Below are 14,886 nucleotides of genomic sequence, written 5' to 3' on the forward strand. Positions count from 1 at the left end.
ACTCCCACAGCGAGATATTCTTACCTTCTAGAGTCTTTATCCTAAAATTCTCAGAGTGGTTCTGCTTCCTTGTTTGACTCTTGACTGAGAGTAAGGGGAGGGGGTCTTTCCCAGTGAACAGTGCTCAGAGATGGTATTTGGAGAGAGAGAAAAATGAGCAGTGAGAATGTGTATTCGGCAAGATCAAAGAGAAAGGGAAGAGAGAAGGATGGTTAAAGGAAGTAACCAGAGGCCCAACAAGTGCATAAGAGACTCTGAGGGAGGACTTAGGACAGTGAAAGGATGAAAGACAATAAGCAAGAAGCTTCTTTACTCAGGATATACCTGTGCAGACCTTCCAATGAAATGGAAGAGAAGCAGCGACCACTTTCTCTTGGCTCCTCTACTATAGGACTTAATTCATCTGCCTTGTCAGTCTTTCTTCCTCACTGGATTATAAGGTTCTTGAAGACAGACACTTGGTTTAACACAGCTTTAAATCATCAGTCCATTAAGAGCAGCATGTAGGTGCTTAATAAATTCATTTTCCTCCCTTACTTCTCTCCTTCCTTTTATTCCTCCCTTCCTCCTTCCCATGAATAAAAGAAGCTCAACTATAGGAGACAAGTGCCACAGGCAATCAGAGATGACACTCAGTAATAGGTGGCCTCAGCCCAAGCAGGCCATCCTCAGCTACCTCGGCTGAGCTCAACTCTGTGTTCAGAATTCAAAGAAAAAATAAAGCATGGTTCATGCCTAAGAACCTCACATTCTTGCAGAAAGCAGAGGGAGAAGGAAGGGAGAATAACACATGAACACATCGCTATGGTCTAATGGGAGACAAGCTTACAAGAAGTAAGCACAAGACCCTGGAGACATGGGTACTGACCAGGAGAGCTGGCCCTACCCCGGAGCGGTGAAGAAGTGCCTCCATCTCTGAGGTGTCCTACCTGGCAGGAAATCTCACAATCATCTGCTCCCTCATTCAGCTGGCCTTCAGGATCTATTATTTATCAGGTACTGCGTTAAGAACTTTAAACACTCCTATTTGGTTTATTTACTGTCACCACACCTCTATGAAGTAGATTTAATGATTCTCATTTTATAGATAAAACTGAGGCCTACAGATAATAACAATTTGCTATAAGCCACACAGCTAGGGAGTGGGGACTAGATCACTGGACATCAGAGACTGAATTCTTCCTTCCATGTGTCCACAAACTATCTGGAAAATCAGCATCCTCGCCGAAACACATAGCCTTGGACCACACCTAAAAGGGTCTAAATAAGAATTTGATGGTAGTACCTGGGAATATGCATTTTTAAAAATTCCCCATGTGGTTCCTAGCACATTAAAATAGGAGAACTTCTGGCCCTAATACCACACAGTTCTCCATGGAAATTTGGAAGTGGAGAAGAGAAATAGAAGTCTCTAGGTGTCAAGGGCTATTGGATCAAGACATGCCCTCTTAAAAACAAGAAAATGTAGCCACTTTGAATACTAAGGGCAAGGGGTCCAAAGAAGATTCTGTGAAAGAAAAGCAGTGCAATGGGAGACACAACACAGTAAAGAGGTCAGAAGACCGGGCTGTACTCATATTGGAGTGCAAGGAGGCTAGAAGAAGGAAAGAAAACCAGTACTTCCTCAAATTTGTCACATTACTGATCCCATTTAACTGCCACCATTTAATGAGCATCTAGGAAGTGTGAGGCATCGCCCTGGCATTTACTGTACATTCAATCCAATCCTCACAACCCTGTAGATTAAATAATTCTTATCTCCATTTTCAGCTGAGGAAACTGAGGCAGAGAAAGTGGCAGAAGCAGGTGGCAGGTGGTAATTCTACAGGGACATGTAATATTTGCAGTCTTGGTTATACAGAAGAATGATTTGACTTCCTGCAGCTTAAACCTATGAGATAAGTTAATAACCTCATCCAGCATCAAATCCCTAGATAATCCTAGAATGTAAAGGAGAACTGATAAAGACTGAGCCTTAAGAAATCCTCTGTGAGACCACATACCTGGAGAAGGTTTGGAAAGGAGCAGTGGTTGGAGAGGGATAAAGAGAAAGGAACATCCTGATGCACGTCCTGAATATCAGCAATTAGCTAGAGCAAGCTACGTGGGGAAGGAAGCTGCTTGGCTGCCTCTTCCTGTACACTTCATCAAAGCACACTGTTACGGCTCTTTATTTTAAAGCTGTATACACTCAGAGAAAACTTTCATCTGCAAGAAAAGTCTCAAACCACTACCTACCATTCATGAGGGCATAGGTGAGAATCATTACGGAGTTGTTTAGAAAGCTATTTTCTTCATTGATGATACGGAGAGTAGCCTTTTTATCTTCTTCAGAAGAGTCCTTTGATGTAATGCCAGCTGACAGGTAAATTATGACCATGTCTGTATCTAAACAAAAACATACAAATTGAATGATACTTTGGGATTCTGGCTAAAGGCAGCAGGCAGTTCACTTTCCTTTTCATCTCCCCTGGACTTTCCCTTCTCAAGGACCTGCGTGGCCCACTGTTTCTACTTCTACTTATTGACACAGTGGCTCTCATCTCCCTGCCTCTGCTTCCCCTCCATCTGCCCTTTGTAGACAACAAGGCCCATTTTCTCCAGTATCAGGTAAAGAGATGTTCCCAGCAAAGTTACCAGATAAAAGAAGGAGATTTCTTTAGGCACCCAGTGCTAGGAGAGTTTAACAATCCCAAATGGAAATATTTCTCGCTTTCTGAAATGGGAAGATTTAACCTTTCCTCAGTGAGTCAGCATCACCACTACCAACATCCATTTCTGGAGGACTAGGCTTTAAATGTTTCTCCCAGGGGTTCTTGAGACATGTAAGGTTATTTGTCCCTACACTAAAAATCTCTAGCTACATTTTTATTTTTAAAAATTCACCAGAGTTGTATCGCAGTAAGAATATGGACACTGGAGTCAGACTACCTGTGTTCTTTACAAGCTGTGTCTGGGTAATTTAGGCAAATATCTTAACCTCTCCATGCCTAAATTTCCTTGTCTATAAAAGCGGGATAATGATAGTACTTATATTTGGCATAAATAAAAGGGTAATTGGCAAAAAGAGGGTAGAAGAGAAAAGAAACACACCTCAACAAACACAAAACAAGTCTGGAACTAAAGATTAAAACTCTTCTCCAAATAAGGCTGATGGACAGAGAAATTGAGGAGTAATTTTTGAAGAAGTATGAAGAACTTTCTGCCAAGTGGATCTACTCAAAAATAAGAGTGGTGACTTTCCGACCACTAGAGATACTTAAGCAGAGACCGAATGATGGCTTTCATGGAGGGAGAGAAGGTAGGAAAGCTGAAATTTTCCATTATCTTTCTCATCTGACATAATTTGCATCTCTTCCTATATATTTTTAGGACATACTACATAGAGTCTATCTTTTTATTGAGAAAAATATTTTTTGGATAAGTTATGTCATATTTCTTTAGTTTCCTATTATTGTCATTTAATGGATGGTTGCTTTAGAGTTACTGCAATAGGAAACCTCCAAGTTAACCTCCCAATAATCCCGTCTTCCGGTAGTCACATCCTGTTGTAGCGGCCTCTCCTACTGGGTGTGCACTGGACCTGGTAACTTGCTTCTAGTGAAGAGAACGCAGCAGAGATGATGGGATGTCAAGACCAATAATAGGTTACTAAAGGACTGTGGCTTCTGCCTTGGGAGCTCTCTCACTCCACGGGAGGTCAGCTATGGTATATGGAGAGACAAAGAAAGGAGGCCCTCGGAACTGAATCCGACCAGCAATCATGCAAGTGACCTTAGAAGTGGATCTCCCTCTAAACTGTGAGATGACACCAGCCCTGGCTAACAGTTTGAAATCTCATGAGAGATCTTGAGCCAGAGGTGCCCAGCTATGCTGTGCCCAGACTCCTGATCTACAGAAACTGTGAAATAATAAGTTTGTTGACTTAAGCTACTAACCATGGGGTGATGTGTTATGCAGGAAGAGATGACTAACACAGTTACCCTTCTAAAAATTACTCTAACAATGAAGATAGAAAGCTTAAATTTCTTTGTATTTAAGTTTCCAATTTAGACCTTGAAAGAATCTTTATTATTCAGAATTATATAGTTAATTTATGCTGTATCAATTTTGTAGATAGTTGAACTGAATTTAATAAAATTTGACTCAAAGATGTAAATGCATTCAAAATTTCCAGGTCTTGGTTACTACTAAGATTTAAAAATCCAAGCAAGGTTTAAAGCCAATTTTGATGCTTGAATAATTCTCTAAATAAACACTAAGTGCAAATTTAAATTGCAATGTTTAGTTTTCAGAGCTCTGGAAAGGAATGCCAAAGCAAAAATAAAAATCCACAAGCTTAGGAATATTCTTGTCTTAAATTAGATGTCAATATTTTTTCATTGTTGTAAATAAACTGTAAATTTCTGCAGGACCCTAAACATTTCAATTTAGGCTTCAAACTAGAAAAAAAAAATACTGCTTGGCTCCCCACTGGAGGGACTCCAGATATACCATGAGACCTATCTATAGTGTGACCCCCAATGCGTGATAATTCTCAAACTGAGTTTTCTCATTTAGTCTAGATTCTGAATAAAATATGCCATTACTGAGAGCTGATTTTGACTTAGCTAAAGGGAGATGATCTTATTTGATATAATCAGGCCAGCCCTTGAAAAGAGGGCTTGAATCTTCCCTGAAGTCAGAGACTGGAAGCAGAAGAGATGCTTTCCTGCTGCTTTGTTGCGGGCAACTGACTTACCTGTCTGTTCCTTATTGTAAATGTTACACCTGTTCTATTGTAAATGTTGCAGTTGTTAAATGTTGCACTTGTTCTCTATTATTGTAAATGATGTTGCAGGTTTAATAGCAAACAGCTGCTTGGTAGTTTCCAATTAATACGAGGTAGAACCTAGGGTCAAGGCTCACAGTTCCAGAAGCTGTGAGTCTCCTGGTCCCAGCTTTATCTCCTCTCTATCCTTTTATTTCTTAAAGTTCTGCATTGTCTTCCCTTCGAGCCAACCTATTGTGAGCTGACTGTGGCATTGCTTGAAGAAGGAAGCTTACATGAGTTCTAGAGTTGCATGGAAATAAGTGAATTCTGCTACCTTGTGAGCTCATGCGAAGATGCTGAGCCTCAGATGAAGACCACAGCCCCAGCTGACACCTAAACTGCAGCCTTGGGAGAGCCTCAACAGGGAACCCTGTTGGTTACAACTGGATTCATGACTCATGGTAACTATGAGATGACAAATGGATGCTTTCTTAAACCACTGGGTTTATGATAATTCATTATGTAGCAACAGAAAACTAATACAACCAACAAATACAACTAATAATTAGTTGGTGTAATTACAGCAACTTTATTTTCTTGAGGGTCCACCATGGGCTAGACACTGGGCTTTGAGTTTTACTAATGCTGTCCCCGTTTTAATGCAGAGACATTAAAGAGCTTGAAAATGAATTCATTAAATTTATCAATAGGCTACGTTAATATTCTCAAAAAACAAACTATAAACAGACTTTCAAATATGGAAGGGAAAGTGATAGATTCCTTTCAGTAGTTTCAAAGCATGAGTCTCCTCTTTCAAATATCCTTTCCTTTCTTTCAGCATGCATCCCAATTCTGGATTTTCTTTAGCACATGAAAATTAAATTAGAGTGCTTTTGTACATTTGAAGTGCCATGCTCATCTAAATGACAGCTGGTTGGAAGAAGGAAGGATCAAGGAAAGAATTCTTGAGTGCAAAGGCACATGAGCAGACATCAGCTCCCAGTCAATGAGGAGGCTAGGCTGACAATTAACATTTAAAAGGATATTGATATTCCCTGGACAAATAAATGGGGATATGCTCTTAATAAAGGGGCAGGAAGAGGAGGAGGTTCTGGGAGTGAAGAGCACCTTTGATTGGGAAAAAAGAGAAAATCTAGCAAGATCCTAGTATTAGATGATCACTACAGTAATACATAAAAATGTTTCAAAAATCCCTCTTAACATATTTGTATCACCAATTTACAAAATTTTGCTTTCACTACCTTTAACTGTTATAAGTCTTCTGAGATGATGCACTTACTGGCTTGGAACTTTGTGTTATTGTTTGTGCTCCGAATCAGCTGAAATGCCTTTTGAAATCCCACTGCGTGCTGGGTAGGACTGTCCGAAGACTTGATGTTGCTAACGAAAGTGGACATTTTCCTTTTTGTCTCACTGGTGGCTGGAGATAGGAACGTCTTATAGCACTGGTCCAGTGAGCAAGTCCTGACAGTGTCTGCCACTGTTAACACAGAAATCTTGAGAAAAGAAAGAAAACCTTGTTACTCTATCATTTAAAGGCTATTAAATGTTGCAGAAGAGGATGAGAAGGCCCACAGAAAAGATTTTGGGAGTTTACAAATAAATGCCTGAGGCATAAAATCTATCAAATTTGAAAAGGATTAGTAAGGATTGGTAAGAGGAAAATAATAACAACACACTAGCTTTTGACTTTGGTTCCAAGATGAAGTTGGCAGTGTGGTGCTCAGAGATGACACTTCAACAACAACAACAACAACAAAAACAACAACAACAACAACAAGTATTTCATGCTGAGAATCATCTTAGCAAGGGCTAATCACCTTGGTTTTCATACCTGGGGTGAGGGCGGGAGTGTAGGGTGTATGTTTTAAGCTACTGGGTTAGTGGACAAAACCTTTGGAGTTGGAAAGTCAAAATGATGAAACAGAAAATGGACACAGGCAATAGATTATTGTTAGATGTAAGCACACCCATCTATGAGGTTTCTGGAAGATTACTAAACCTCAAGCATCCTTTCCTTCTCCCTTGCCTCCCATCAATCTTGAGAAAAAGCTCAGCCATCCACCAACATCCAAACTCTGGCCCTCCTTGCCGCACAACTGCCAGTGTGAAAGTCACAGCTAATTAGAGGAGGCCTCAGAGGATGCCACATGGAAGCATGAGACTCAGTGCGGTGGCGGCGTTGATTATGAGATTCTGGACCCAGGGTTGGCAACTGCTTTCTTAAATAGTAGAATAAAAACTAAACTACCCTTTTTCCCCAGTTTAAAAGAAGACTTTAGGGGAAAAAAAAGAGAAAAAATACCATAAAATAGGAAGTGCTTTGAAAAAAAAAAGGCATTCAGGGAGGAGCCACCACCACAGAGCCATGGGGATGGCGGTCACCTTATCGTGTTCATCGATGGCGCTGAGGATGACCTGGGCGGCATCCTTGGCGATCTGGAGCTGGGTGTCTGTGACTGAAGCCCCGTGGTCCAGGATCACTACTATGTGCTTCGACTGAGGCCGGACTGTGGAGACATAGATGGGCCTGGAGGGGAGAGAAGTTCTCTGGGGTTAGGCCTGGCTTAGCTCGAGGACTTCAGCCCCACCCTGCTGTGAAACTCATGAGGGGTGGCCACGCAATTTTTTCCAGGGACAGCACAGGGATGATGGAGAGATCAGCATGGAAGGAGCATCTATTCCGGTGCATTGAAAACGACACATCGAGGTGAGAGAGTACGTCTGCAGAAGAGGGACCAGATATTTGTGTCCTCTGAAGATTAAAGCAACCGGAGAAACCCTTGGAAAGGTGGCTTTGCGGCTCCACTGTACCCAGCGATGTTGCTCGATGTCACTCTACCGGGTCGCCACAGGAAAAGGAACGTGTGCTCCTTGGGCTGCACAAACAGCATAGTAGAGAGAAAACGGTCCCCTGGCCAGTGTTGGGCCCTCCTTAGCAGATCTACAGAGCAGGGTGCCGTGGGGAGCAAGGCACGACCTTGTGAGCATGTGGGCAGCTCTGCCTAGCAAGTTTGGTTCAACTCTTTCCAGACAAAGGCTCCCGCTGGAATGGCCTTTCCTTTCCGTACTGACGTAAATTCCTAATTCACACAGGTTAGCTACCAAAAGGGCCCTGATCTGAGAATTTAAAGCAGTGCCATCAAATTTTGTCCAAGCCTGTGATGGCCACTCTTCTTGCCAGGTTTTTGTTTGGCAACATCAAGGAAGGGGCGGGGGTGGGTGGGAGGAGAGCCCAAAAGGAGAAATGCCTCCCATCAAAGCAGGCTTCTGTAATGTGCAGTGCAGGGTTTGTGAGAAGAGGTTTAATGAGGTCCTATTCACAGTTTTAAAGCTGGAACAAATTAGGGAGAGCTTAAGAAAGCAAATCAGTCTCAAGAGAATTCTCTCCTTTATTGACACCCTTAAACACCAGATTTTTCTGTGAAATGTTAGATGTTAGTTGAGTCACAAAAGCCTGGGCCTGGGTACAAAATTAAGAAATGTAGGCAACGTACCAAAAAATTTCAAAATCTGGCTGAGTTTACATTGATTATTCTGAAGCCAAAAGTCATGCATTAATACTAAAGTACCAGTGGTTTTTTTGTTTTGTTTTGGTTTTTTGTTTCACTAGTCAATACCATTGAGTCAGTAGAAAAATGGCAATCTAGGAGAGGTGGCTTTAGAAATAAAAGAGGGAAAAGAAATGAAAGAAATCTGACCATTCCTACATGACAACTAGGTCAAGTATCTAACTTTTTAAGGTCTCTAAGGTCACCATAGCTAGGCGACAGGATTTTCTTTCAAATAATGCACTTTCCTTTTTTCTAACTCAACTCACATATATGAAAAGCAGAATACGCATCAGCATTGTCATAAAGCATTAAACCTGCTTTTGTGGGACACGTGAGAAGAACCGAGAGGTGATCCATACAGTACCGGCCAGTTCCTCTGCAATGTTTCTATGCTCCGGAAACTGCTCCACAGCTTCAAAGGAATGTAAAGAACTTGCAAAGGAGTCAGAGAAAAGCAGTTAGGACAAATAAAGAGACGGGAATGCAGCGGTAAACTAGGAGATGAGTGCAGATTACTTAGCCAAGAGAGGAGAGGGTGGAGTGTTGATTTAATGCAGATTTAGGGTGGAGATTTCTATAAAAACCTTCCTGGCATAGGTGAGTGTTGATTTGTGCCAAGGTCCTGCTTTTCCTCTTGGACTCTCCCTGGCAGGTATTTCTTTGAAAGAAGCACAGCATTTAAATCTATCTTCTTAGAAGCAAATAAGTAGTTGGCTCATGGAGCCTTTTGCTCTCATGACAGACAAGCCTGACTAGAACACAAAGGTCATGACTGGTCTCCACTAGGATGTCTGGGGAGGGAATTGAAGGGACCATACAAACAATCAAAGAGCCTCTCTGTGAAAAGCACAGAGGTATTTTCCTTGGGGAAACCCTAGACACAATCTAAAGTAAAGGTGAAGGAAAACTTCAGTGATGGCTAGTTTAGACTCCAACTAAAGACATAAAAAGTGGATACTTTTGCCTGGCTTCAGATGTTCTGGCATCAAACATTTATACTACTGCAAAAAGAAAACCATCAGGATTGAAAAGAAAACTCACTTTGCTTCAGGGATTCTGCAAATTGACAAGACTTGCCAGACAAATTATCTCACCATATGGTTCTTCCAGTGAAGTGGTACAATCTCAAGTCATTTCCGTGAGAAAAGCAAGATGTTAGTGATCTTTAATCCAATGCTTTCTGGACAACTGTACAATTTCTAAGCTAGATGAGGTGTGCATGCAAATTTCAAAACTCTGGCCAAGCACATAAGTATAGAAAGGGAAGCTGAGAATCCCAAACTCTCCTCTGAGATATGCTGTAAAGTCTTCCAGAGCTTTCAAAAAAATTAATTTCTTTAGTAAATATCTAGTTTTACTTGACTTGTTTACATAGTTCTAGAATAGTGTTAGACTTGATCATTTGTCCTACCCTAGCATTTCAATATCCACAAAAGAAAAATGGAGAAATCAAGGTAAGTACAAGTTTCTGAATACACAGTTTAGAGAAAGAGCTGTGTGTGCAAATGAGGAGTCTGTATTTCCTACTGATCACTATTAAGCAACAATTAAAACTTCAGCAATCAACGTACCTGCTGCGATGCTCATAGGAGCCCTTACACCGGAACTTGTGTGCTGGGAAGACGGTGAAAATTCCTTCTTCTGAACTGAAATACTGCCATTTAATTCCAGGGTTGGATTTCAAGTTGTCTGCAAGAACTACAGCAGTGGGCAAAATGAAATATCACTACCAAATCCACAGGTGCACGTAGGTACTGCTTCTCAGGCATCTGTTTTGCATGTACGACTTACAGTATGAAAGAATCCCATTAGAAAGAAGGTTGTAATTTTTCTACTAAACATTTTTTGTTTCTTAAGAAATGAATACCCATGGATAGGAAAAGTAGTCAGGTGAAGCTATTATTCTTAACCTTGTCTTTGACACACATGTGCTGGATTATTTTTTTCAGCTTGAGTGATGCCTTCGCCTGAACCTATCCCCTCACTTGGCTAATACCTCTTGGGCCAGAGTACGCTTGCTGGCTTGGGGAACATTCTCCACCTGTGGAAAACAGTGACATTAACAGGCAGAGTGTTCACAGGGGCCTGTGGCCTGGCCTTCATTTGTCTTACTTCACAATGAGGGAAGCCTCATAGATTTGAAATCCCAGAACCACAATAACTCAGTAATGGCTGCAACTTCTGTAACAATTTCCACATGCCAGCGGTTGAGATAAAGGCTTTCCACATATTATCTCATTTAATTCTCACAACCATCCTAGGAGGTAAGTGGGATTATTGTTCCCTCTTAGGGTTGAGTAAATATGCTTAGAGAGCTTAAGCGATTTGTCTAAGGCCCCAGATCCGTCAGCTGGCATTCAAACCTGAGCATACCTGGCTTCTGTATTCTTTACATTGTGCTGAACTGCTGTCCTTTCTGGACATCTTGATCCTTTCCATTTATCTGCATCTGCCATTCCCTTAGCTCAAGTGCCAGCCATCTCATTTTGTGCAACCCTGTGCTCAACCTCCACAAAGTCTTTCTTACACCTGCAATCAGATTTCTCTCCCTTCTCTGAGGTCTCATGCTCTTTAAACCTGTTCTGCATCAACTCAACTATTTATTACCAACTTACTACGTTCAGGGTACTGCTTTACATTCTGCAAGATATGCAAAGAAGAGCCAAAAAATTAAAAAACCCAAGTCATATTATAATAAGCGATATACCATATAATTATTATATGGATGGAAATGGAGGAGACAGCAATTCAATGGAGGGAGGCAATAAGGAAGGAAAGCATGAGGTATAAAGCCCTAAATGTCCACATGGCCAATCAAAGACCTGTTCAGATGGCTGTGGGAGCTGGGATGTGACTCTGATGATGATCATGGTCTTTTACTATTGATAAAGAACTTCACACAGGAGATTTTCTTTCTTTCTTTTTTTTTTTACTTTAGATTTTGGTTTTCTTTTTTTGAAAATGAAATTTTTTTATTGTCTTTTTTAAAAAAAATACATAGATCACACAAAATGTTACATTAAAAAATACAAGAGTGGGAAGTGGACTTGGCCCAATGGATAGGGCGTCCGTCTACCACATGGGAGGTCCGCGGTTCAAACCCCGGGCCTCCTTGACCCATGTGGAGCTGGCCCATGCGCAGTGCTGATGCATGCAAGGAGTGCTCTGCCAGGCAGGGGTGTCCCAGGGTAGGGGAACCCCACGCGCAAGGAGTGCGCCCTGTAAAGAGAGCAGCCCACCATGAAAGAAAGTGCAGCCTGCCCAGGAATGGTGCCACACAAACGGAGAACTGACGCAGCAAGATGACGCAACAAAAAAAGACACGGATTCCCATGCCGCTGACAACAACAGAAGCGGACAAAGAAGAACATGCAGCAAATGGACACAGAGAACAGACAATTTGGGGGGCGGGGAGGGGAGAGAATAAAATAAATCTTTAAAAAAACAACAACAACAAGAGGTTACCATATACCCTACTCCCCACCCCACCCCACTCTTCCCACATCAACAACCTCTTTCATCAGTGTGGCACATTCACTGCATTTGATGAATACATTTTGGGGCACTGCTACACCGCATGGATTATAGTTTACATTGTAGTCTACACTCCCCCAGTCTATTCAGTGGGCATGGCAGGATATATAATGTCTTGCATCTGTCCTTGCATTATCATTCAGGACAACTCCAAGTCCCGAAAATGCCCCCATATCACACCTCTTCTTCTCTCTCCCTGCTCCCAGCAACTCCTGTGGCCACTGTCTCCATCAATGATACAATTTCTTCCATTGCTAGAGTCACAAGAATGTGCCTGGTCTTGTCTGATCTCAGAAGCTAAGCAGGGTCAGGCCTGGTTGGTACTTGGATAGGAGATTTTATTTCACTTCTACAAAAGTTTACCAGATATGTGGCATCATTGCTATTTTGAAATGGAGGAAACTGAAGCTCAAGGAAATTATATGGTACTTTACAAGAGTACCATGTTTCATTTCTCTCATATCAGTTACCATCTGAAATTACCTAGCTTATTTGCTTAATACCAGTCTCTCCCACCCCATTAGAATTTAAGGTCCATGCGAACAGGGACTTGGTCTTGCTCCTCTAGAACCTAGAACAATGCATGGCACAGTGAGAGTCCAGTAAACGTTTTTTGAGCAAATGACTATCCACGGCTAGTAGATGGTCAGGTCAGACCACAGACATAGCATTTCTGACTCTAATGTACTCTCCACCAAATCCTTTTGTACTAAATATAAAATATTATGTTTTTGTGTCACACTTAGCATCAGAGACTAAAATTCTGAAATGGGAAACAGCAAGCTCTGCAAGGTGTGGTTGGGAGCCACACTATAATCTACACTTGCTCTTAACCAAAGGCTGAGAGGCGATCACACTATAATCTAGACTGTGATCTCCAGACCAGAGTGATGGTACACTGGGAGTCAGATGGTGTGGTGCCACAATGAATCTTGTGCCTTTCTCTCTTTTCCTAGATGACCATGAACTCAATGTGGACAAGACGCTGGTCTATTCTGTCTCCTTAGCATCTAGTACAGGGGCTGGCCTGTCTCAGTGGCTCATTATATTGGCTGAATGGAATTCCTATTTGAGACAGGCAGGCCATGCTTCAGGTCTAAAGGGCTGTCGTCTCAAGCTCATTGTATTTGCATCAACTGTTACCTTGATTGCCCATGTGGCTTTGATCAACTCTTCCTCATTTGTTCTTAGTCTACTATGCACAGAGAACTGATCTGTGGGACGTGAGTAAAGAGATCAAAAAGATCAGATTCTTACCTACAAAAGACTTAGAGACTAATTGAGGGAAATCGGAAATACACACTGGACTTTTTAATAATCACATTATCTGATTAAGAGCTTGGATGAAGTTCAGAGAAGGGCTATGGAAATCCAGAGATAACAAAGTTCTCCCTGTTGTTCACAAGAGGGGTTAGGGACAAGTCCTGAATAAGGGGCTACGAACTACCAGGTACTATGATAGGTGCCTCACACAGGCTATGGTGGAATTTCACCACTTGAGCATGTAACTTGAGAACAATCACCTCCCAAGATACAACCCATGTATGAGGGCAGGGGAGTGGGGTCACTCCAGGAAATTCTGAATTGGCAAGATGGGAAACCAGAGGCCAAGTTCTCTATAACTCATCAAGAGACAGTAAATATAAGTGCATGTCATTTGCTGTTGACAGAACACAGAGTGAAGACATCTTTGATTCCCTTTCTGAGTATGAGCAAAGCTCACCATTTTTAAGTTTAATTTACTTTGCTGGGGTCTTTCTGCCACTTAACATGTTTTCTAAGAACTATCTTTTATAGCTGTGGCAAATATTTTTATTCTTTTCCAAAAATCAACGAACATGACAGCAACTAAAATATGTGATGGATGTTAAAAATGCAGTTTCTTCTTTATTCTTGGTAGGTAAGAAGGATAGAGAAATAGGTCAATAAACTTTCAATTCATCGTTCAAAAAACTTCCAACTTACACTGATCATTAACAGTAACTTACAAAGGAGAACATGCTGGGACTGCGTAGTGATTGTGCCATAAAAGTGCCACATGGTGCTGTCTTTGTCAGCCTGCCCATTTCCAGGATCATAGCCCCAGGGTGGAGCAGCATATACCCGTCAAGGCCTCCATCAAGCAAAATCTAGAATGCACTCCAGCAAACACTTACCAGGCATTTCTATGGGTCAAACCTTGTGCTAACACTCCCAGATCTGTCACTTAGTTCTCACCTCTACAAATAAATCTATTAACATGTATCAGGTTGCAGGGGTTACATGAAATCAGAATGGGGTGAACCACACAGGCATGCAGGACCACTTTAGAATTCCCACTCATCCTCTATTCCTCAATCGTTTAAATGCCCAGACATCTGCATAAAAACTCTCCTTTGGTTTGTCTCAGGGGTCAGCAAGCTTTATCTGTAAAGGGCCAGAGAGTGAATATTTTCAGCTTTGAGGGTCACATGGTCTCAACTGCTCAACTTTGCTGTTGTAGCACAAATGCAGCCAGAAACACATAAATGAGTGTGGCTGTGTGCCAGTAAAAGTTTATTTACAAAAATCAGTAGTGAGCAGATTTGGTCAGTGGTTCTCCAACATTAGTGCGCATCAAAGCCATGTAAAGTGGAGGCCATGGAGGACTTAAAGCTTTTTCACTGCTTCATGCCTTTAGCAATTACCCGCTTGTTCCCCCTAACACCCTAAGTTGCTGTAGCACAATTTATTCTCACAAAAATCCTGGAGTACAAGTTATTATTCCCAAGTTACAAGCTCAGAGACGGTTTTTGATGTGCTCTAGGTGTCCCTGTGGACAAGAAATGGACATGGCGTCAAGTCAGCCAGTGACCTCAAGTCCGTCTCCAGTCATTTCTGCCAGGCAACTCGTCCTCATGAGGTCATCACCTGGACTAAGGCCACCACATTCTGGTGAGACGTCTGGCTGACATGCTGTGGGTGTAAACATGGGAGAGACTTTTTCTCTGTCTAGTCTCCTGGGGGTCTGAAGCCTTCACCTTGATCTCATGTTAGCACTGTTCT

At 41.8% G+C, this 14,886-nt stretch overlaps 1 protein-coding gene across 1 annotated transcript in view; it reads right to left on the minus strand.

Annotated features, from left to right (window-relative positions):
- Positions 1-14,886, minus strand: part of CACHD1 (cache domain containing 1) — a 222,622-nt gene that overhangs the window by 54,233 nt on the left and 153,503 nt on the right. Inside the window, exons 5-8 of the mRNA XM_004483667.5 lie at positions 9,900-10,026; positions 7,160-7,304; positions 6,054-6,270; positions 2,239-2,388 (exon numbers count right to left, since the gene is read on the minus strand). Coding sequence (XP_004483724.1) covers positions 2,239-2,388; positions 6,054-6,270; positions 7,160-7,304; positions 9,900-10,026 — 639 coding nt within the window. The remainder of the gene's footprint in view (positions 1-2,238; positions 2,389-6,053; positions 6,271-7,159; positions 7,305-9,899; positions 10,027-14,886) is intronic.

This window comes from Dasypus novemcinctus, chromosome 9 (assembly GCF_030445035.2).
Source record: "Dasypus novemcinctus isolate mDasNov1 chromosome 9, mDasNov1.1.hap2, whole genome shotgun sequence".
Classification (NCBI taxonomy): Eukaryota; Metazoa; Chordata; class Mammalia; order Cingulata; family Dasypodidae; genus Dasypus; species Dasypus novemcinctus.